General features: G+C 50.4%; 2 protein-coding genes across 2 annotated transcripts in view; one reads left to right on the top strand and one right to left on the bottom strand.

The window, feature by feature from the left end:
- Positions 1–7,136, top strand: part of LOC101571911 (apoptosis-inducing factor 2-like) — a 7,913-nt gene extending 777 nt beyond the window's left edge. The window contains exons 2-7 of the mRNA XM_012515446.2: positions 1,198–1,317; positions 1,745–1,837; positions 4,096–4,204; positions 4,916–5,068; positions 6,039–6,239; positions 6,661–7,136. Coding sequence (XP_012370900.1) covers positions 1,198–1,317; positions 1,745–1,837; positions 4,096–4,204; positions 4,916–5,068; positions 6,039–6,239; positions 6,661–6,812 — 828 coding nt within the window. The 3' untranslated portion in view covers positions 6,813–7,136. The remainder of the gene's footprint in view (positions 1–1,197; positions 1,318–1,744; positions 1,838–4,095; positions 4,205–4,915; positions 5,069–6,038; positions 6,240–6,660) is intronic.
- A 1,329-nt stretch (positions 7,137–8,465) lies between these two features.
- Positions 8,466–22,492, bottom strand: part of LOC101584453 (core histone macro-H2A.2) — a 61,967-nt gene continuing 47,940 nt past the window's right edge. Inside the window, exons 8-9 of the mRNA XM_004623967.1 lie at positions 10,938–11,112; positions 8,466–9,221 (exon numbers count right to left, since the gene is read on the bottom strand). Of these exons, the coding sequence (XP_004624024.1) occupies positions 9,056–9,221; positions 10,938–11,112 (341 nt within the window). The 3' untranslated portion in view covers positions 8,466–9,055. The remainder of the gene's footprint in view (positions 9,222–10,937; positions 11,113–22,492) is intronic.

The raw sequence follows: 22,492 nt of genomic DNA, 5'->3' as shown, positions 1-22,492 counted from the left end.
CGGCTGGAGCCCCCCCCCCCCCCCCCCCCCCCCCCCCCCCCCCCCGGTGGAGAGCGCCATCCCTGAGGCCCAGGCTTGCGTGGTGCATCGCAGACCGAGGCTTTACCATAGGGAGTCTCACTTTACAGAGAAGTTAAGGGATTGCTAAACCCTTGCCGAAAGCCCCTAGCTGATGAGTGTTGCAGCCAGGATTTGAACCTAGGCAGCTTCGGCCCAGCACCCAGGACCCAAAAGCCAGTGTCCCAAGTGAGGCCCAGGCCTGGTCAGTGTGGAGGCCACCCCTGGGCTCGGGAGGTTGGTGGGCAGACATGACTTTCACTCATCTTTGTGTCCCTGCAAGGACTGGAGCCCATCCACATGTGGCTCCTACCCACATAGCTCATGGGCTGCTCTGTCCCCTGCTCAGTTGTTCAAATTAAAGGCAACCGGAATGGAGACAAAGCTGGACACTGTGGCGCATGCCTGTGATACCGTCATTTAGGAGGCTGAGGCAGGCAGGTTGCTCTGAATTCAAGGCCAGCCTAACAGCAAGACCTTGTCTAAAAAAAAAAAAAGGTGGGTAGGGCACAGTTCCTGCCCTGAAGGAGCCCAGGTGCTTTTGGGTGAACTAAATTGGTCATCCCTGAGTTATTTTTGGGTCAGGGAATCTCCTGATTGGAAAGACAATTGCATGCCTCCTGCTCCTGTCATTTTGGGCTATGCTTCTTGGAGCCTTAGGGCCACCAGTGTATCTCTGGGCTCCATGGGGGAAGAGGGGTCTGCGCAGTCCAGACTCACTGGCCCCCTTCCCACTGTTTTGCCACTGTTCATGCATTTAGATTGCAAACCAGCCTCCCACGGGCTCCCTTTCTTCCCCTCATCCTCCTCCACAGTCCCCTTTCTCAGGGGTGGGGGAGGGGGTTCTTCTGAAACACCCAGGAGATTCTGAACTCTTCCACAATGAATGAGTTTTCATTAATTCCCCATAGCAGTTTCCTGTTCCTCACTGACCTCCTGAGGTCCCATGGCGGCTGGCTCTGTGGCCCAGGCTTTTCTAGGTGGAAATAAAATTGGGGCTTTTGTGCCATCCTCGGCCTGTTGGTGTGCTCTCCTGCCTCCTCACAGGGCAGATTCCTTGGAAGCCAGGGCCCTCATCCACCAGTGCTGCTGGGCCCTGCCCTGTCTTACCTGCCTTCTCTCTCCCTGGTCCCCCCACAGGCCCTGCCCTTCTCACATCTCATCCTGGCCACAGGCAGCACTGGGCCCTTCCCTGGCAAATTTAATAAGGTTTGCTGCCAGCAGGCTGCCATCCAGGCCTATGAGGACATGGTGACACAGGTGAGCTGCCGCTGATAGGTGTGGGGCAGGGACAGCTGAGGTGACAGCAGGCTGGGCTGGACTGCTGCTGGTGTGGACTTCAGAGAGGCAGAGGAAGCTGGGAAGTTGGAGAGTTGCTGGGAAGAGATTTCCTGGGAGAAGCCTGGAGCCCATTCCTGCGGCTGGCCAGGCACGCTGGCTCCCCAGACCTGCGTGGTGTCCCCACTCCTGCTTCCTGAGGTCTCTTTGCATTCACACAGGGCTGTGGGTTTTGCAGGGTAGATTCAGCTCCCAGTATCAATCAGTTTTCACAGCAGTCTTGTGGGGCAGGCAGAGGAACCCCAGTATAGAAACAATGTTCCCTACTTTTTTGGCCAAGGACTCTACTTGGTTGCTGCCACCAGGTGGTGGGAGGTCTGGAGGTGTTTCACCATCTCTTTGTTCCCAGGTCCAGCGCTCAGAGTTCATAGTGGTGGTGGGAGGAGGCTCCGCTGGAGTGGAGATGGCTGCGGAGATCAAAACAGACTACCCAGAGAAAGGGGTGAGGCTGCCTTCCGCTGAGTCGGCTTCTTCCTGCTTTACCTTCTGAACATTAGGAATTTGCCCAGGGCAGGGACGGAGCTCCACACACTTCAGCTGAGTGTGTTTCCCATCTTGTGCTGCAGCTCGATTCTACAGGAAGTTTTCCCTGAGAGCCAGGATCTCTGATCTTATAGATCCACTGTGACTGTCCCCAACCAGGAAGGAGCTTGCCTTCTGGTCCAACAGGGAAGATGAAGCCCACGGAGAGTCCTTACAAAGATGACTTCCTGGGTCCCTTAAGAATTCAGGCTTTTGTGATAAAACCTGGAGTTTGATCATCTCTTCTGTTGGTGGCCAGTTTGGCCAGGCTGGGCAGAACATGGTGGTCCATGCCTGTGGCATTTGGGAGTGACTGCTCATACAGGGTGGTGCTGGCCTGCTAGGACCCTCCTGATGCTTGGTGAGGGCTGAAGGGTGGTGGCCATGTGGGCCTGCAGGTCGGAGCTTGCTTACTGCGCATGCAGGCTGCCTGCTGAGAGCCCCTGCCGCCTGGGCATGGCTTTTCCCCCCAGGGAAAGACAGATTGGTTTTGAAAGGAAAAATTAATCATAACTAATAGAATTATATGACTGTTCTCTGACAAGTTGTTGGAAATTATGAGTGGTTGAGACAGTTGCTGGTTCTTCATTTTGATTTATAAGAGTCGTGTAGGGAAAGCCTACTTACTCACTGTGCTTGTACTCAACACTTCAGTGACAGGCTGTGTGGGGTTTGTGTCCACAACAGCCAGTTCTCTGGCACCAACTGCAGGTGCTACAGTCCAGCCCAGTTCTGATGCTGTCTGTAGTTAGCGCAGGCCCTTGGGTCAAGGGCTCAGTCACATATGACAGGCTGGGGAGATAGCTCAGTAGAATAAGCGCTTCCCTGGCAAGCCCAAGGCCCGAGTTCAGTCCCCAGTTCCACAAAAAAACAAAACACAAAACATATGACAGTCCCCGCTCAGATGCCAGTGGCGAGTAGTAGGTCTTAGCCACCTGCATTTCTGTCTGAATTGCCTAGAATTCAGAAGTTGCAGAGCTGGAGAGAGAGCTTGGCGGTCTAAGCCCCTGCCTGGCAAGAGCAAGGACCTGGGTTCGATCCCTGGTACTGTATGCTGTGCCTGTCCTGGAGGCTGTGGGTATGCTGTGCTGGCCACTGGAACAAAGTGTGGTGGTGCGTGCCTGTAATCCCAGTGTTGGGGAGGTTGAGACAGGAGGATCACTACGAGTCCGAGCTATGTAGCAAGACCCCGTGAAATAAGACATTTTTTTATTTTCATTTTTTTATGTATTTGGTACAAGGTGTCACTACACAGCTTGGACTCATAGTGATCCTCCTGTCTCAGCCTCCCCAGCACTGGGATTATAAGCATCCACCACCACACCTTGTTTCAGTAGGATTTAATCAAATCCTCAGGATTAAAGTGCCTGTAAGCAGGCACAGAGGCCTGGGGTTCAATCCCCCGGGCCTGCTATGCCAGCCCCGCCCCCAGAGTGTGCTGAGATGAAAATTAAGACTGGGCATGGTGGTACGCGCCTGTAATCCCAGCTCTTGAGAGGCTGTAAACAAGCAGATCACTTTGAGTCTGATCTAGTAGTGAGACCCTGAACACCCTGTAGACTCTTCCATAAAATTAAAAAAAAAAACAAAAACAAAACCTTTATCTGTATGCCTGTGCTTAATAGGAAAATTAGAGTACCATGGCTGCTGCTCTGTCCTGAGTAACTCTTGTGCCTTTGGGAGATGTGTGAGTCTCAGATTTGGGATGTCAACTCCGGGAGTCTGATTCAGAGCCGGCTTTGGACATGGTCACAGGCTCCCGGAGCCCCCTTGTGCTGACCCAGGCGGGCAGCAAGCAGACCCAGATACACTGCTTTCAGAACTAGCTGTGATGCCCCGCGAGCCTGCTGGAAGTGGGAACGCCTGAGCTTATACAAAGGTCACCTAGTTGTAAGCACTCAAGGATGCTTGGAAGCAGTGGCCAAGGTGGCCCTGGCTAGGTGTGGGTGGTGGCCCACTGGAGCCATGGGTGGCCGTCCAGCTGGCCCAGGGGCAGCAAGGTGGTGCTGAAAGAGTTGTAGGCTAAGTGATGTGGTAGAGCCCGGCTTCTCACTAACTGGTTCTAGTGCTGCGCAGATGGACTTGGCTTCCTCTGCAGCCAAGTGGAGGCGGGGGAGGGGGTGAATGGTCCCTGGAGCTGGATTCTTAGGGCTTGTCCCGTGGCTGTTTTGTCCCCAGGTCACTCTCATTCACTCCCAAGTAGCCCTGGCCGACCCTGAGCTTCTGCCCAGTGTGCGGCAGGAAGTGAAGGAGATCCTCCTCCGGAAGGGCGTGCGTCTGCTGCTGAGTACGTGGGACCTTGCCCCCCTCCCTCTTTGCCACTGTATGCAGGGTTTATCATGGAGGATGGGAAATGATTTTGAGCATCAGAACCCAGGTGAACCTTGTCCAGCTGGAGGCCTGGGTCGTGGCGGCAGCAGTGGTGACTGTTACTTCAGGTGCAGGACAGATAGCGGGTGCCTATTAGCTGAATGATATTTTTTAAGTGCATCTAAAGGAGTTGCCCCTTATTTTTCTATCTTTGCAGTAGAGGGAGTGGGTTTGTATTTTGAGGGTAGTGAGTGTAGCTTTTGTCCAGGGCTGTGACGCCTATGCTGGGCCTTGTCCTCCTGTTTGTGGAGAGGTTGGGAGATGGGGCATCTGTTATGGCAGTACCTCGTGGCTGTCACAGCCCCCTGTGCTAACTGGTCATGGAAGACTGCTGGTCCCCAGCAGGGCTTGAAGGCAGGCAGGCAGGTTCCGCCTCTCTGCTGTGCCTTTGTGGATGGTGGGTGGGAGGTGACCCTGCACAGACAAGGGAGTGGCTGTTGCTCAGGAATGTGTGCTGGGGCCTTTTGCTGAATTTCTTGGAAGCTTGGCCTTGCTGCCCTCTGGCCAGCTCTTGGAATTTTCCTCCAGTTGGGTCCTTGGGGCCCAGATGCCCACTTGTGCCTCTGGGGTGGTGGAGGGGACTGAGGAGGAGCCAGTGGCAGCCTTTTGCTCCTGGTCCCCCTGCCAGGTGAGCGGGTGAGCAACCTGGAGGAGCTGCCGCTTAGCGAGTATCGGGACTACATCAAAGTGCAGACGGACAAGGGCACCGAGGTGGCGACCAACATGGTGATTCCCTGCATTGGCATTAAGATCAACAGCTCTGCCTATCACGGTACTTTTGGTAAGCAGGAGGCCCAGTCCCGGTCTGTGTCCAAATCGGCCTGCCCGGCCTTTTTCCTTCATCCTGGCAGCTCCCTCTCTTCTACTTGGTGACCTTGAACTTTAATGTCAAGTTAGGGTTCCTGCTTGGGGATTTTTCCGCAGCTGTGATAATGGCTTAGTCCAACGTGGTCTGAGATCAAAAGGATTCAAATTTAGGACTGCCTCCTGGTGGTCAGAGATATGAACAGTCTTCAGAGTGCTAAGCAAGATTCCATTCCACCTGTACTTTCCTTTTTATGTGGATATGGAGGCAATTCTGGGCCAGGCCTTTCTCAGTTCAAAAGTGTCCTGGTCACCCCAAATCCAGATATTAGCTTCCAAGACCATTTAGGGGGTAGGGGTTGTATTGTGGCCTCATTTCTTAAAACACAGCATTCATCTGTTTAGCTTGTAGATGGAGGCCTGCTGGACTGATGCATATTTAAGCCTCTGTGTGTGAGCAGGAGACGCAGTGGTCAGGCTCTGTGGCTGCCTCATCCCTGGGTTGCTGTATTTATTTCTAAGCAGCTTTCTCCAACCAGGAGCTCCTGCTTTGCATCCAGCAGAAGTGATTGTAGCATGCCCTGGAGGCCAAGCTGCACACCAGGGCAAGCTTATAATGGATCGTGAACCCAGAATTCAGCACTTCATGATCCTAATTTGTATTTTCAAAGATGAGTTCTGTTGAGTCCCTTGAAAAGAAAAGCAGTTGATTATAGATTTAAAGGCCTGTGCTTATTTTAAAGTCTAGTAGTCTATGATCAAGTGGAAATTTAGGACTTGGCCAATATAAGTGGCCAAGCTCTGTGCTTGTCCTGAGGTAAGTGTGCCCTTGCAGGAAGGGTGTGTATGCAGGAGCACGGGGAACGATGCCTCTGGAGGGGGGCTGAGCCAGTGCGGGCCCACAGCGGCCACTCAGGCACCTGCGTGCAGTATCACCCTTCCCACAGAGAGCAGGCTGGCCAGCAACGGGGCTCTGAGAGTGAACGAGTTCCTCCAGGTAGAGGGTTACAGCAACATCTATGCCATTGGTGACTGCGCTGACATTAAGGAGCCCAAGATGGCCTATCATGCCGGCCTCCATGCCAACATCGCTGTGGCCAACATTGTCAACTCCATGAAGCAGAGGCCCCTTAAGACCTACAAGCCAGGTAAGGAGGCCTGTGTGTGTCACAGTTTAGAGTTTGAGGGTACAAGTGGGGAAATCTTTTTGGGCTCAAGATGACTGATCAGCACACTGAATTCTTGAGGCTGGTGACAGGAACGTTGCCCTGAAGTTCTGTAAAAATCAGTGAAGGAGCTGGGCATGGTGGCACATGCCTGTAATCCCAGAACTCTGGAGGTAGAGGTAAGGGGATTGCAAATTTGAGTCAGGCATGGACAACTTAGTGGCTTAGTGAGATCCTGGATAGAAGAGACAGGAATCCATCAGGGACTCGCCCGCCTTCCTAGAAGTCGTGCTTATTCCTGGGCCTGCAGGTCTGGGAAGGGTTTGTGCTGTGGGAATCGCAGGCTTAGCCCGACCATAACACAAGATTCCACTTTATGTGTGTATGTGTCTCTGCCCCACAGGTGCGCTGACCTTCCTCCTGTCCATGGGCAGAAATGACGGCGTGGGCCAGATCAGTGGCTTCTATGTGGGGCGGCTCATGGTTCGGCTGGCCAAGAGCAGGGACCTGTTTGTCTCCACAAGCTGGAAAACCATGAGGCAGTCCCCACCCTGATGGGAGGCTGGGCAGGAGACATGGCCGTGCTGCGCATGGGAGAGTGACATGTGACAAGTGGGCCCACCTGACTCATGCCAAAGGGCAGAAGCGCAAAGCCTTTCTCTGGAGTGAGACATTGGGGATGTCCTGTCTGGAAATGTATCTTGTGTGAATCCAAAAAGAGAGTGAGAAAGTGAGAAAGATTTAAAAAACCATGTCTAGAGGATCCTTTCTGGGTGTGAAGGGTCTGGCTGTAGCAGCACTGGCTGAAGGGTCTTGGGAGGGGGCAGAGGCAGCCTTCTGTACTCCTGGCTCCAGGGGATCTGGAGTGTGTGTGTGTGTGTGTGCGCGCGCGCACGCGTGCATGTGTGTGTACGCACACTTGTGTGCACACATTTGTGTGCATGGGGAGGATTGGGTGTGGTGATCAGAGCTCTCAGGGTCGGGAGAGAGCTGGGCCTGGTGGCTGCCATCCTGTCCTGTGAGCACGGAAGGACAACCTCCAAAATGAAGCCAGCTGAGCAGGGCAGCTGGGGGACGTGGTGCACGCCACAGCTTTCCCATCACATTAGGGTGGGGAAGCCCCTGATCCTGCAACAAGCAACTTGTCAACAAGAGCCTCATTGTGAACTCTGGTGAGTGCCTCTCTCCCCTCCCTGCTTCCTTCTGTCCCCCTCTTCGACACAGGGTCTCACTGTGTCATGCAGCTTGGCCTTGAACTCCTGGGCTCCTCGCAGCTCAGCCTGTCGGGTAGCTGCCACTACAGGGGCATGCCCCCGCACCTAGGCGATCCCTACACATGTGCTTTAATCTTCACGAACCTTCCTTTATTATATCCTAACTATATACTATAGGTACTTTTAAGACGAAAGTTATACTGCTCCCCTCCTGGCTAGCCCAACAGTGAGCTTCCTGGAGCTGTCAGGGTCGAGGCTGCAGCCTGGCCTATGGATAGGCTGGCAGACCCTGGACCCACTTGGGGGGGGGGGTTAGTCATCCTTAAGGAGCACACAGATTCTGCAGGAGATCCGCGGGGATTTCCAGGTTATTGGCATGGGCAACTCTGTAAAGGACAAAATCCCACTGATGCTGCGGGGCTTTGTTCTGTGCTTCTGGTTTCTTGGTCAGCCCCAGTACTACTTGTCTGCAGGCCCAGTCATGTGGCAGCCTGCCTGCCTGCCGCTGACTGTGGTAAGGTGTCCCCGACTCCTCCAGGTCGAGAGGTCTTCCAGAGTGGAGGGGTCCACATTGGACCACTTCAGTTAAATGTGCACAGCAGAAGAGGTTGCTGAATTCATCTAAGTTCAGGCCTGACTCCAGTCGTCCTTGCTCACTTTTCATGATGGGAGCCATCATGGGTGATGGCTTTTTGGATTCTGGAGCAGAGTCCTCAGACCCCTACCTCTCTGGGGATCTCAGTCCATCCCTATGCAGGCAGTGGTGGCCTAGATGGCCACTTCTTGACCCAGGCCCCAGTGAGAAACACGCCCCTCCCAGATGGTGACTCTGCTGGAAGCTGGGGCTGAGGCTTTGGGCCTGTGGCAGGACCTGCTGCCTGAGCCAGCCCCTGGTGTAGTCACAGGCATATTGCTGCTGACTTACAACATCGTAGAAGCTTCTATCCACTGGGATGTAGTTTTCTAAACAGGAAAAAAATGTCATAATAAAAGAATGTTACAAGAAAGACACTGGATCTTTTTTTTTTTTTTTTCTTTCATTTTCTTTAAAAAACAAAATGAAACCAAACCAAAATAAGAAGCAAAAACACTTTAGGAATAGTTACAGGTATCGGGGCCGGGGGCTAGGGTGGGAGGGGACACGGAAACGAGAGAAAAGCACCAGTGAGACGTCTTTCCCATCTTCTCTGCACCACGGGACACAGGCAGCCCACAAACCCACGTCACCCTCACACCCTCCTCCCTTGGGGGGAAGGAGGAACAAAAGCCTTAAGAATCTTGAAAGGATTTTTTTTGAGTGTGTGTAAAAGTCAATGCTATAAATCTAAAACGAGGTCTGATTTTGTTTTAAAAAAAGTTCTAAAACAATAGGAAGAAAACATGGAAAAAACCCCTGGTGGAGACCTGGTTAGGTGTGGACCGAGGCCCTTTGTAAGGAGAATATAAAACGCAGGGGCGCCTGCTGCCCCTGTCCCTCTCAGCTGCCCACTGCACTCCTGCCGTCACCCTTCTTTGCTCCTTTTTAAAAAATAAAACCCCACTCTTGTGACGCGATGTTGCTCCTCCATCCCTGCCGGAGCACAGCTACTTGGTGTCAAGTTTGGCCATCTCTTGCACGTAGATTCCGATGCTCTCACTATCAAAGAGCAGGAAGTACACGTTCTTCAGGGACGATGCGCTGGAGTCGTCGAAGTGGGCCGAGATTGCCTTGAGGGTCACCTGCGCGGCTGTCTGTTTGGGAAAGCAGTTTCTGTGCCAAAGCAAAAGGAAAGCCCATGTCACGTTGGACCCTGACACGCAGGGGCCGGAGGGGGGTGTGTGTGGCCTTGCTGTGCAGGGCGTGGTCCAGCTCAGCGGCCAGCCTGGGGGGTGTAGGCAGGGGCTACACACTGGCTCAGGTGGGAGGACTTTAGCAGAGTCAGAGCTGGCAGGCAAAGAGCGCTCGGTATTGGAAGCTATCATCTGAATCAAGTAGCACTTGGCTGAAAAAGCCCTAAGAATTTAGGATTCACAAGACCTGGTCATCAAACAGCAAACAGATGCTGGGAGCCCCGGAAATTAGAAAATTGATCAAACATATGTAGGCGGGACTAGGCCCCAGCGCCTAAAGCAAACAAGCTCCCTCGGGCCAGGGATAAACACCCTGCCTGGTTAAGGTTGGCTATTAGCCTCTAGGCAGCCTTGTGTCACATGTTACACTTTGCAGATTTTTTTTTTTTTTTCCCGGTACTGGGGATTGAACTCAGGACCCTGCGCTTGCTTGGCAAGCGCTTATTCTACTGAGCTGTCTCCCCAGCCCCTTGTCACGTGTTACAAACTTTGCAAAGGTATAAATAAAAGTTGGTTTTCTTGTGGAGTTGCTTCCATCTTGCCTCTAAGGCAGGCCAGCAACCACCCTGCCCAGCTTTTGTCTTCTTGTCTTTTTCTCGTTCCTGCTGCAGTTTCTCCCCAGATAGAACCAATCCAGGTGAGACCACCAGATCCCTACAGAGGGCTGGGCGAGGTGGTGCAGTTTTAACACTTGTACCACTTGAGGCTGAGGCAGGAAGATTGCAAATTTGACCCTACCTGGGCGCCTTAGTGACTCAATTTAAAAATGAAACTACAGAAGGGGCTTGGTATGAAGGATGTGGGCTGAATCATAGTACAGATTAAAAAAAAAAAAAAGCAAATACAGGTTTTATGAGCTCCCTCAAAATTGCTCTGCATGGTAACTAGATTGTTAAGTAAGGGCAAAACTGTAGGCTCAAAGCTCATGTTCAAAATTCCTTTCCATGTGTGTCTGATGTCTCCCCTGTAACTCACAAACACATGCCAGTGTAATTTCTGCCCAGCTCTGGGCAGGGCCTTGGCAGCAATGGTGAGCAGTCTCCAGGGATGCAGCCATAGTACCATTTGGGGTCAGCCCCTGAGACTGCTGGGGAAAGTCCAGGATGGGCCTGCCTGGGGCACATCCTTCCGAGTTTGCCTGTATGGGGCACAAGGCTGGGCTCCCACCATGGAGACTGCATCCTGCTGGCTCCTGGCCTGGGCTGCGGAGAGCCGACTCTGGCCTGTTAGCTCCCCCTGACCAAGTGGTGTTACTGCTCCTGGTGCCCGGGCCACACCAGGAGGTGTGGTCTCTGAGCCCGGTGTTTGCTGATGTGTCCTACACACGGCCAGCTGGTGTGTGCGGGCGAGGGCTCTGAACACAGCAGGCCCTCAGACACCACCAGGCAGCACTGCCTCTGCCATGGCGTCTTCTCCAGCTGTCTTTTTCTTGGAGAACTGACATAAAGGAGGCAGCGGAGCTGGCCCAGCTACAGAGAGCAGCTACCAGGGACCAGGGGCCCGTCTCTATGGGCTGGAAGGTGGAAATTGGGGTGTTTACTCTGTTGCCCATTGGCTGGGCAGAGCTAAGGGGAGCAAGACGCAATGGCTGCTTCCCAGGGACAAGGCTGAAAAACCCACCAAGAGCCCATCCTACCTGCCGCTGGGGAAAGGCGGGAAGGCGACAGACTTCAGTTTCTTGTCCTCAGCCGCTGACAGGCAGTTTTTGATCGTCTCTTCAAGCTGTTCTTCACATTTGTCAGAGCCCCACTGGGGGATGTGACAGTGGATGACAAATTTAGCAGCAAGTCCACTGGACTGGCTGACGGCAGCTGGGAGAGAGGATGCAGGGTGGGAGAGAGGATGCAGGTCATTTCCCAGCTTAAACCTGGGTAAGATGGGGGTGGGGGTGGGAGGTCAAGCCTCACTTCTCTGCTTGTTGGAGTCACAGGAGTCAGATGTGACAGACAGGTGGGCTGGACCATACTGCATGTTTCCATGCGGACCATTAGCCAACCAGCGGGAGCTACTGGGCCGCACTGGAGTGTTGACACAAGCGACTGACTGCATGCTACTTATGTGTGGTCTGGGGATCTAACTGGATTCTGGATCAGGGAGTGACTCAGTGATTCTTAGTCAAAGGAGCGCAGCAGAATCACACCTGGTGCTGTGGCTGGCTGCGGAATGGCTGGCCTCATCTGCCACATCCTAAGTCCCAATCTGTGGGACCTATGGGGATCCAAAGGGGTCTTGCAGATGTGATTAAGTTAGGGAACTTGATTTTTTTTTTTTTTAATGTATTAGGTACATGGTCTCACTGCACAGCTTGGATTTGCAGTGATCCTCCTCAGTGCTGGGATTACAGGAATGTGCCATCATGCCTGGTCTCGGTGGCTGGCTCAGCGTGCCCAGGGTTGGGGCTGGGATCTGAGCCCCAGTCCCTGTGCCCGCCTAAGCAGTCGCTTAGTTCGCTGAGCTATCTCACCAGCCCAGGACCTTGAGATGGGAGATGAGTCTGGGTTATCTGGATGGGCTCTAACTAGAAGCATGAGGGCTCTCTATAAGGGAGGGAAGAGGGTCAAAGGTGGGAAAAGGTGAGATGACAAAAAAGCGGGGAATACAGTGACATGTGCAAGTGTGAAGGAAAAGTCAGAGCCCAGAGGCTGGCAAGGCCCAGGCAGGGACTGTTCTCTGTGCCTCCCAGAGGAACCAGCCCCAGGATCCTTCATTTCAGTCTTTTAAAATTCACTGTGGACCAGAACTCTAAGAGAATAAGTTAGTGACCACTAAGTTCATGGTAACTTGATAGGGCAGCTGCAGAAAAAAAGGTACAATGATTGATTTATTTTGTGATGCTGAGGATTGAACCCAGAGCCTAAAGCGAGCTAGGCAATTGCTGTACCACTGAGCCACATCCCCTGTCCCTACAAAGGTTTTTTTTTGTACTAGGGATTGAACCCAGGATCTCCACACTGAGGTACATCTCTATCCCCTTTCAATATTTTTATTTTGAGACAGAATCTCATTAAGTTCATAAATTGCCCAAGCTGGGCTCAAACTTGTGATCTTCCTGCCTCAGCCTCCCAGAATGTTGGGATTATAGGTTTGCAGTGGCTTTTTGGTTTGCACTTGGTTTGCAATGGCTTTTTGAAAATAGCTGTGTTTGACCCCAACTTTCCACAGAAACCTGCCTTGTTGGTCAGGTGCAGGGCAGAAGCTCCTGTGACTTCAGGGACATGGCTCAGGACCTGCCTGAGCGGCAAACTGCTTATCTTACTCTTTTTACACACTTTTTTATTTTAAAGAGAAAAAACAATCAAAGCAAAATAGAACAACAGTGGTTAATCCCTCACGTGTTATCTTTACTCAGAGTATAAGCTATAGGTATTTAATTGTCTGAACAATATTAGCATACACCTTTTCAATGAACTAAGGGATGTTAGTAGTACAGCTACCTTAACTATCTTGTATATATTTGCTTGCCTTTCCCTTCTTTCCTCCTGTCTGTGTTCGTTCTTGGACAGGCACTGGACTGAGCACCTCTGTGCCGTCTGCCCTTCGGACAGCAGGGGTTCACAGTGATGCCAGCCTTGTCTCATTGCTCCAGTTATTCTTCCTTGTTTTTTTTTTTTTTAACTCCCAGAACATAGTTCTTGTCATGGACGACGACAAAGACGAGCCCCAGAGAAGCAGCTAGCTGTGCCCAGTCTCTTGGCCACTTCTGTGCCCTGGAGCAGCTGCACTATGTACTGTGTGCCTCTAAGCCACCCGCCTCCTAGTGGAGCTGGGCTCCATGCCTTAGGGCCCAGGTCCTCCTAGACTGGCTAGACTCTGGGAGCCTGGGCGGTGTGTATGGGGCAGGGGGAGGCACAGCACAGGGGCTCCAGCGCTGTGTGGGTTGGATCGGAAGATTTATTTGAAGCAGGATGTCTAGCTGAGCACAGAGGCTTGGGCCTGTAATCCCAGCACTCTGGAAGGCTGAGGCAGGAAGATCATATTATGTTTGAGTCCAGCCTGGGCAACTCAGCGACTTTAGTGTAGAGACACTGCCTCAAAAGGGAGGGAGTCAGGGATATGGCTCAGTGTGAAGGCCCTGGGTTCCTTCTCTATAAAACCAGAAAAGCAATGTTCACCTAGTCTACATGCAATGTTTCCGAGTGACATCACGGTGTTGGGGCAGCTGTGGTTGCACCTGCTTGGAAGCTGGAAGTTAGAAATTGGACACTAAGTTTAGGGGACCCCCAAGCAGGCAGGTCAGGCTGGGCGCGCCTTGTCTTCTTGCCCAGCAGGGGGCGCTGGATAGACTCAAAGCTCATCGAGCCAGCTCACTAACACCATGGAGGCTATGGGTAAGACGTGGCCATGTGATGGGCTCTGTTACGCAGTCAGGTGTTCAGCTTGGGCTGAACAAGGACACCCGGCAGCCTGGAGGCTGTGGTGCAGACAGCTGATGACCTGGGTTTGGGCCACAGTCATGGGGTAATTTTGCAAAGGCCCTTTTCATGGCTGATTTATGAGGCAAGATCAAAAAGTATAGTGAATGTTTAAATCTTAAAAATTTATTACAGTCAAAGACACATGGCCATTACTCTCCTGCAGAATATTCCCTCTCACTTTGCACACGCTTGTCTCATCCTGGTGGCCACTGTCTGAAGCAGTTCTGGAAGTCCTCTTTCATGAGTGTCTTTAGTTGTGCTGTTGTGACTACCTCAATATTTCAATATGATTCACTTTTGTGGCCACCTGACTCTGGGGAAAAGCTGGGAATTGCGCAGTGAATCATCAACTCCCATCCAGCAGGTGAACAAGAGCATGCTTTGTGTGTGTCTGCTGGGTGGTTCTCAGCAGCAGCACCCTCTATAATTTTAGGGGAGGTTTATTTATTTTTGGTTGATTTTTTTTTTTTTGTCTTTTTAATTCTTTATTTCCCCAAAGAATTGTTTTTTTTAGGGGAGGTTTATTTTTTGTTTTTGGTGCCGAGGACTGAATGCAGGGTTTCCCGCTTGCTAAGCAAGCATTCTATCGCTGAGCCAAATCTCCAGCCCCCACCCGCTATAATTTTGATTACACCTTGTAAAGATACCCAGGAAAGGGTCGGGGAGACAGCTCAGTGGTTTAAGTGCCTGCCTGACAAGAGCAAGGACCCAGCAGTGCACAGCGTGCTGGCCCATGCTGGCCCTGAAACTGGCCGTGGTGGCACATGCCTGCAACCCCAGCCCTGGGGAGGCTGAGATAGGAGGATCACTACGAGTCCAAGCTGTGCAGTGAGATCCTGTACAGGGAAAAAAAAAAAAAAAAAAAAAGCAGATACTGATGAAAAAGGACTTCCAGAATTGCTTCACAAAGTGGCAAGAGCAGGACATGGTGGCACATGCTTCTTATCCAGCTCTAGGGAGGCTGCAGGAAGAGGATCACTATGATCCTCTTTGAGGCCAGACTGAGCTACATAATGAGTTCAGTGGTGTTCTAAATTACATAGTGAGAATCTGTCTGAAAAAAAAAAAAGAAAGAAAGAAAAGAAAAAAAAGAGGTAAGAATGATGGGATAAATGTTCTTGAAGAAAGGAGTATGGCAATGTGCCTTTTTCTTTCTTTGTATGAGACAAGGTTTTGCTGTGTAGTTCAAGCTGGCCTTAAACTCATGGTGATCCTCCCATTTCAGCCTCTGGAGTGTTGGAGGGACTTTTACTAAAATAGATTTTTAAAATTTAAACATTCACAATATTCTTCGATCATACTTTGTATTTTATAGTATTTAAAGTATGCTTGTGTTGAGGGCCAGGGAGATAGCTCAGTAGAATAAGCACTTGCCTGAGTTCAATCCCCGCTACTGCAAAATAAATAAATAAATAAATAAAGTGTGCTTGTGTTATCACCTGGGTATTAAATAAGAGGGATACGCTCCTGTTGACAACATGAAAGTTCAATCAAGAAAGAATGATTGTGAAGGTTTCACATGACCACATTTCAACCCAAAGCAAGTGTCTCCATGACAACTAGAAATGAAAGACGGGGCCTCTTGGTGCAGTGATTTATAGAGCTCTGCAGCTGCCAAGGATAAGGGTCAAGGAATGACAAGGTTGTGACAGCAGCATTTGGTGTTCGTGCCTACTAACAGACCACCTCAAGCCACCTCTTTCCCTAGAGACCCATCTCCGCCCCCGCCCCCACCCCCAGGACTTGTGTCTTGAGGGTGAACGTGGTGCTGCCAGGAGATTCTCAGACTTTCTTTCAGGCAATCATCCTGTGTGGAAGACGTGCCGTGTTCCCCGGGGTCACCACAACAAAGGGGGACTGCAGGGTGTCCCTGTCCCTAACGCTTGGTCTCCCAGACGCCATTTTTCTCTCTATGGGGGCCTGTTTCCCATGACAGCTTCTGCTTCCTTCCTGCCTGTGGAGCCCAGGCCATCTGCCCACTGCACACTGCCCATGCCATCATCCACTCCTGCGCTCCTCCGACTCCCCCAGCGGCTTCCTCTGACTTGTTTCATCTGGGGCCGTCCCACTGCGTCTCCTCTGCCACCCTATTCTCCTCCAAGCCAGTTTTCTGGTACTCTCCCAGCCCCCACCCCCTGCCTGTCAAAGCATCTCCTTACGGTTGTCTGAGGCTGGGCCTTAAACGCCACCCTTAGACTTTGCGGCTGGTCCTGATTGCCTCCCAGGTAGCCCTTCCTGCTCTGGTCTTTTGGGGTCCATCACTGTCTGCTGCTCTGGGAAGTGCAGTTGTCGCCCAGCCAGCTGGCCTTGTCTGCTGTACACATAGGGCTCAGTGCCTCTCAGCTGCCACACTCGGGTTGCCTCTCTCCTACCCCCTCTCCTTCAACCTCCACCATGCAAGGAGCAGCTCGCTGTGTTCTCTAATGCACTGTATCGCTCTGGTCCCACCCCAGCTTATAAAGTTCCTGAAGGAGTGATAGGGTCGTTCACATTCGGAGCCACCAACCTAGTCCTGTTATGGGTATTTAACACGAACTGGCTCTGACCCAGACGCACCTTTGTGGAAACACTTACTGTGTTCCCTGATGCTTCCCTGGCTTCCAGCACAGTATCTGGAAGGGCAGGAGCTCCAATATTCACTTGGTTTGACTTTCCACCCACTTGCTCAATCTGCAAACCTGAGATCCACCTTTCGCTACCCCTCAGACCATGTGGCTATCAAGGCCCCTTGCTGGTGTTGCTCCTGAAGTATCTTGTCGATCCACCCCAGCCCCAACCCTGCATCAGGATGAGCCTGCCCTGTAGTTGGTCTGCTTCACCCATGCTAAGATGCACTTTAAAATTCATATATATATATATTCCCCCCCTCAATGCTAGCGAGGGAACCCAGAGCCATGCTAGGCAGTACTCCCAGCTATACCCCCAGCCCATTTAATATCATTTTACTGATTTTACTTGATTATCGTTGACATTAGGATACATTTTACAATTGCTGCCAGGATGGAATAAAGCTGAGTTCTTTCAGAAAAAAATCTTGCGCTTCCTTCTACATCACCTGGAGACACTAACAAATGGAAGCACGCTCTGCTAACTTTTCCACCCGAGGTTTGGGGCAGTGTTGGATCCGGCTGCAAATCTGCAGAAATCCTGGCTTGTGCTTCATATTCATTAGCGAGGTTTTCAACATCCTCTTGGTCACCCAGTACAAAGGTCAAGATATGTCCTTGCTGTCCTGGGTTCCTATCTTGCTCTGGAACTGCATTTTGGAGTTCAATCCCATTTTTGGAGCTTTTTCTTGGTGGCACGTACAGTAATGGCACACCTTAGAACTGTGTTTTGGAATGAAATGAAATGCAACACAATGTGGGCGCTTCAGGTGCTGTCGCCTTTCTTCTTCTTCCCAGGGTGAGACCCCTTACAGGCCCAGGCTGCCGAAACTCAGACCTGGCTGTGCCCACGTCTTGGCTCCTCTGTATTTTCTGCCGCCCTCTCTCTATCTTCGAGTCACTTCCTGTGTCTCCTGGCTGTCTTTTAGCTTTTGCATGTCTGATGCCTGGAGTTAGATGTCTTTCACCTTCACTCTTGCATGACAACAGAAACACGGAAGACTGGCTTGATGGTACTTTGTGGCTACTCAGCACTTAGAAGATAATATGTATTTTTTTCTGTTTCCAGGTGAATTCTGTTGCTGATGAGGAGTTGGCTGTCCTTAGAGCAGCCTCCCCCTACCCCTTTGGTGAGGTTGGGCACAGAGTCCAGGGCCTCATGCACGGCAGGCAAGCACTCACCACTGTGCCATGGCCTGGCCCTAGGTTGTCATCACATTTATGACCCAACTTTCTGCTCCCCCAGTTCCTCTTGGGTTTCCCTGGGTCTCTGAGCTTCTGAACCTTCACTACGATGGGCCAGGCTTTGAATTTGTTTTCATTTATGATGCTAGATATTTTCAACCTGAGGACTCATGTTGAATTCTGGACAATTCTCAGCTCTGATCTTCTTGAATACTGCGTCTCTGCCTTCTATTTTCTGCCTCTGAGGCTCTGTTTAGAAGTGTGTCAGGGCCGCTCACTCCATGTGGGGCAGCTATGTCTGGCTCCTCAGCTGCCAGGCCACTTGCGGGGATCCTCCCCAAGGGTCCTGGGCAAGGGCTCTCTGTTCTCATCCTCGACCTTTGGAAGGCAGACTTTCCAAGACCACAGTGGTGGTCAGAGCGGAAGTCACAGTGGCTGCCTGACAGCCTGCACGCATTTCACCCAGCCCTCCACCCTGAGCAGCGGCTCGAAGCCTGGCTCTGGTCGCCTCTAAGCAAGATGCGACTCTGGCCCACTACTAGGTAAGAGCTAGGGTGGCTTGGGCCTGTGACTTTCTCTCCCTGTTGCTGCTGCCCACAGGTTTTCTGTTTCTGTCCACAACTATGCTTATCTTATAGTTGAGTGTGGCTGTCTTAAAATTTAAAAAAGGAAATTTTATCCATTTTTGCACATATGGGGAATGGTATGTGCAGATTTAAAGGATGGACACATGTTCTTTCTTGGCTGGAAGACCCCTTGCTTTTCTAACAACCTCGTCTGATCATGACAGCCCCTGCCTTAACCTCAGGGTGGCCTCTCTGGCCTGGACAGGGTCAGAGCAGACGGCTGGCACAGCCTGTGGGTTCGGCATCACAGCTGCTTGCTGTTCCGCTCCTGCCTGCTTGCTTATGCCCAGGGTCCGCCAGGGGCTCCCCTCCACACAGCACAGGCTGCGGCTCCCTCCCTCTCTGTGCAGCCCTCATGCATCCGAGAATGGCAGGGGCTTCCAGTGATCTCCGAGGCCCTTGCTTTGCTGCAGCTCTTGATGCAGCCATGTGTGCGGTGAGTGCACCGATGGGCCTGTGTGGAAGGAAGAGACTCAGGCCAGGTGCACCTGTCCGGCAGTTACCACACGGGAACCTGGGCATAAATGACCACGGCAACACTATGCACGGGAGCTGGAGGTGGAAATGAGGCAGCTCCCCATTGATGGGGGATAAATGCAGTGGAGACTCCGTCCTAGAGGGGTGAAGTACGATGTCAGCTACAGTGCGGGTGAACTCAGCAAATGCTATGTTAAGTAAAAGAAGGAGGACACGAGGGCCATGCATCGTAGGACTCCATCTATGGGAGATGGTCAGAATGGGCAGGTGCATGGAGACAGAATGTAGGTTAGAGTCTGCCAGGGCCTGGGAGAGGGCTTTAACTTCTAATTCACGTGGGGCTTCTGATGTGGTGATTAAAAAAAAACCCAAAATTTCTGCATTAGACAGTGGTGGTGGCTGCACAACCATGTAAAAGTACGTAATGCCACTGAATTGAACACTTTGAAATGGCTACAATTTGTGTTATATGTACTTCCTGTACACATAGAAAGTTAACACAATGGCTGCAGAGCATTTTGGGGGCACGGGGCACATGGACATGGACTCCTCAGAAACTTTATAGTTCCCAGGACATTTGGAATGATCCACACACAAGTGGAACAGAGGGGGCTGTGCGAGGGCTGGGCGGAGCCAACTGCACATGGGACTGGGATCAGCCTCCAGCCGTCCATTGGAGGATACCACAGCAACCAGGAGAGACACAGAGACAGGGCAAGGAGGGGGCAGGCCACCGAGGCACATCCAGAAAGTTCCTGGCTGAACTTTGGCCCCCCACAGCCAGAGCCAAGATCAGATCAGCCCCACATCCAGCACCAATCGTACTGCAGGCCTGGCAGGATGACCCAGCACACATCTGTGCTCTGACTTGAATGCACTGTAGAACTGTGGACACCAGAGGCACTTTATTATTATTTTGATTCTCTCTCTTTTTTTCTGTTTCATTGCTTTTTCTTCTTTTTTTCATTGTTTGGTTTTTTGATGTATATAGTAGTACAGGGCCTACAGGGTCTCACTACACAGATAGGACTCGTAGTGATCCTCCTGTTTTCAGCCTCCCCAGCACTGGGATTACAGGCATGCACCACCACACCCAGTCTCAATCACTGTCTCAGCACACTGTCTCTTCACCTGGGGGTGAAGCCAGCATGGCATGTGGGGGATCCGACCCTGGTCCCTGCGCCTGCCTAAGCAGGCATTTTAGCCCACTGAGCTATCTGGCCACTCCCCTCCCCTTTAGTTTTTTTCGTTGTTTGTTTTGATATCCTTTGCTGCCTATTCCTTCAACTTTCTTGAATTTTTATATTTTCAAGCAAAAGAACACTATCTCTAGTCTTTCTGGTCCACTTTGATAATTCTTTCAATTTCTCCTTCATTTTTTCTCTTTGGCCCTTTTTTTTGCGGTACCAGGGATTGAACTCTTGCCAGGCAAGCACTTATTCTACTGAGCTATCTCCCTGGCCCTTCATTCTTTCTCTCCTGTCCTCTTCCCCAGTTTCTCAAAGCTTGGGTGATCATCCTTTGTCCTCCAGCCTTGCTTCGACTATACTTCTCTTCATCTATCTCTTTGCTTTGACCCCCATTCCTCTTAAATCTCCCCCAACATAAAATCGCTCAACTAAGGGAAAACTCATTTTATACAAGTTCCTTGTTTATGATGCATTTTGTTATATAATTAAAATTTGCTTTTATGGTTAAAGGTATCAAATTAATAGTTACCACAGTTAATCAGTTTCTATGCTATGCTTGATGCTACTGTTAATGCTAATTGTATGCCTACAGCCAGGGTGTCCTACTTGTCGTGATCAGTTGTTTTCCCTTGTAATGTGATTACTTGGGGTCATAACCATCACCATAGTCCAGTATGTAGCACTGAACCAAACAGATAGCAACTACCCATCCCTAATAAATTGAAAGGTAGGACCTTGGAACAGACATGAAGGCCAAGAACCAGCTACATATAGAAGATGTCTCTGAGGAACAGACATTTCTTCAGGAAGCCTTCATACTAGTGATAAACCATCTACCACAGGCAATTTACAAACATCAACACAGAAAAAAAGTTTAAAAATAGAAAATGACATGACACAGAAGCAAGATGTAACCTCACATCTCTACTTTACCCAGGACAAGTCCAGGGCTCAGCGAGATAGAGGAAATCAGAAACCACCCACCTGATCATGCTGAAATGACAGCAGCAAAGGGAAAAACCCAGACAAATGAACTATAGAGAAAACCAGAAGACAAATAATCTCTCAGATAAAAAAGATGATGACTGAAATGAAGGACTTCCCCAGTGAATCTAGAGCAGGTACAGGTTAAAAAAAAATAGAGCAGCTTAGGAAAATCATGGAAACTATGAATGTCCAAAAGAACAAAAAAATGCAATCCATGAAACAGATCCAAGCATATATCCAGGACAGGAAAAATTCCCTTGGAGGTATATGCAGGCAGAACCAAGGGGAGGAGAGAATATGAGACCCAGAAGATAGGACTGTGGTTGGTGGTCATGAAAAGAAAACTTTCTTAAAAGTAGCAAGAGACCATGAAAAATTAATCCAGCAGCTGCAAAATGATGTAAACAAGAACATTATGAAGCAGGAGGTGGTACAAATGCCATAAAAATACATTTGCATAACTAATGCCAGAAAACTTCTCAAACAGCAAAAAAGAAATTGGCATACAAATAAGCGAGGCATATAGAATTCCAATTAGCCATGACCAAAATAAATCTATACCAAGTGATTTAATAATCAGGATTCCAGAAATTCAGCACAAGAGCAGAGTATCAGAAGTTGTTAGACTGTTTAGGCAGAGCATAGCAGTCAAGGTTCGATCCCTGGCCTGCTGTGCCAGCCCTGCCCCTGGGGTGCACTGAGATAGTGATTGAGACTGGGCGTGGTGGCACGTGCCTGTAATTTCAGCACTTGGGAGGCTGAAAACAGGAGAATCACTATGAGTTCGACTTTGTAGTGAGACTCTGTAGACCTTGTACTAAATACATAAAAAAATACAAAAAAATGTTGTTAGAGAAAAGAAACAAAATCACCTATAGAGGAAAGCCCATCAGAATCACAGCAGACTTCTCAACACAAATCCCTAAGTCAAAGAGAGTTTGGTGTGAGGTGTTTCAGGTCCTGACTGAGAACAGCGTCCAACCCAGATTGACGTACCCTGCAAAATTATCTTTCAGAATCAGTGAAGAGATAAGATACTTTCATGACAAAGAACAACTGAAGAAATTCATAAACCAAACTAGTTCTACAAAATGTTCTGAAGGATATTTCAGAAAGAGATAGTGAAGACCACTGTTGTAGTCAAGGCTTGCAAGGGAATTGATAATATAGGACACATAATTTCTAGGATTATTTTATACTATTCACCCAAAAAGTCAATGCAGAGGAGCACAGGAGATCTGTCCACACACTAGAGATTCAAAGAATCCAGCTGAAGACATAGAGCCCATGGCAATGTCCCCCATGACTCTACCTGGAGGCCAATGTCTTGACATTGTTGACAGTGTCTCATGAAAGTCTGTATCAAGGATCTGCACTGGGAAGGTCCAAAGGTCAGTGGTAGAAGCTAGAAAGTCTGCAGGAGTGGGGTGAAGGATCTGCACCACCAGGTGGAAGGGTCTGCACTGGAGCCTCACAGTAAGGACCTGAGCTCTCCCAAAGAGAACAGCAGTTATCCTCAGCAACACTGAGGACCCAAGCTCCTCTAATGATAAGAACAGCAGAGTTCATGCCAGGAAAACCAGCAAGCTTTTCCAGCAGCAGCAAGCCATCTTCCTTTCCAGTTCTCCTTTTATGTTGTTGACAACAATCCTCAGGTGGGCCTTTCACACATAAAACCACATTGACTCAGTTTATCCGAGCATTC

Source organism: Octodon degus, unplaced genomic scaffold (assembly GCF_000260255.1).
Source record: "Octodon degus isolate 3935 unplaced genomic scaffold, OctDeg1.0 scaffold00005, whole genome shotgun sequence".
NCBI lineage: Eukaryota > Metazoa > Chordata > Mammalia > Rodentia > Octodontidae > Octodon > Octodon degus.
The sequence above is the reverse complement of the archived record's forward strand: the minus strand, read 5'-3'. Positions and strand labels throughout refer to the sequence as shown.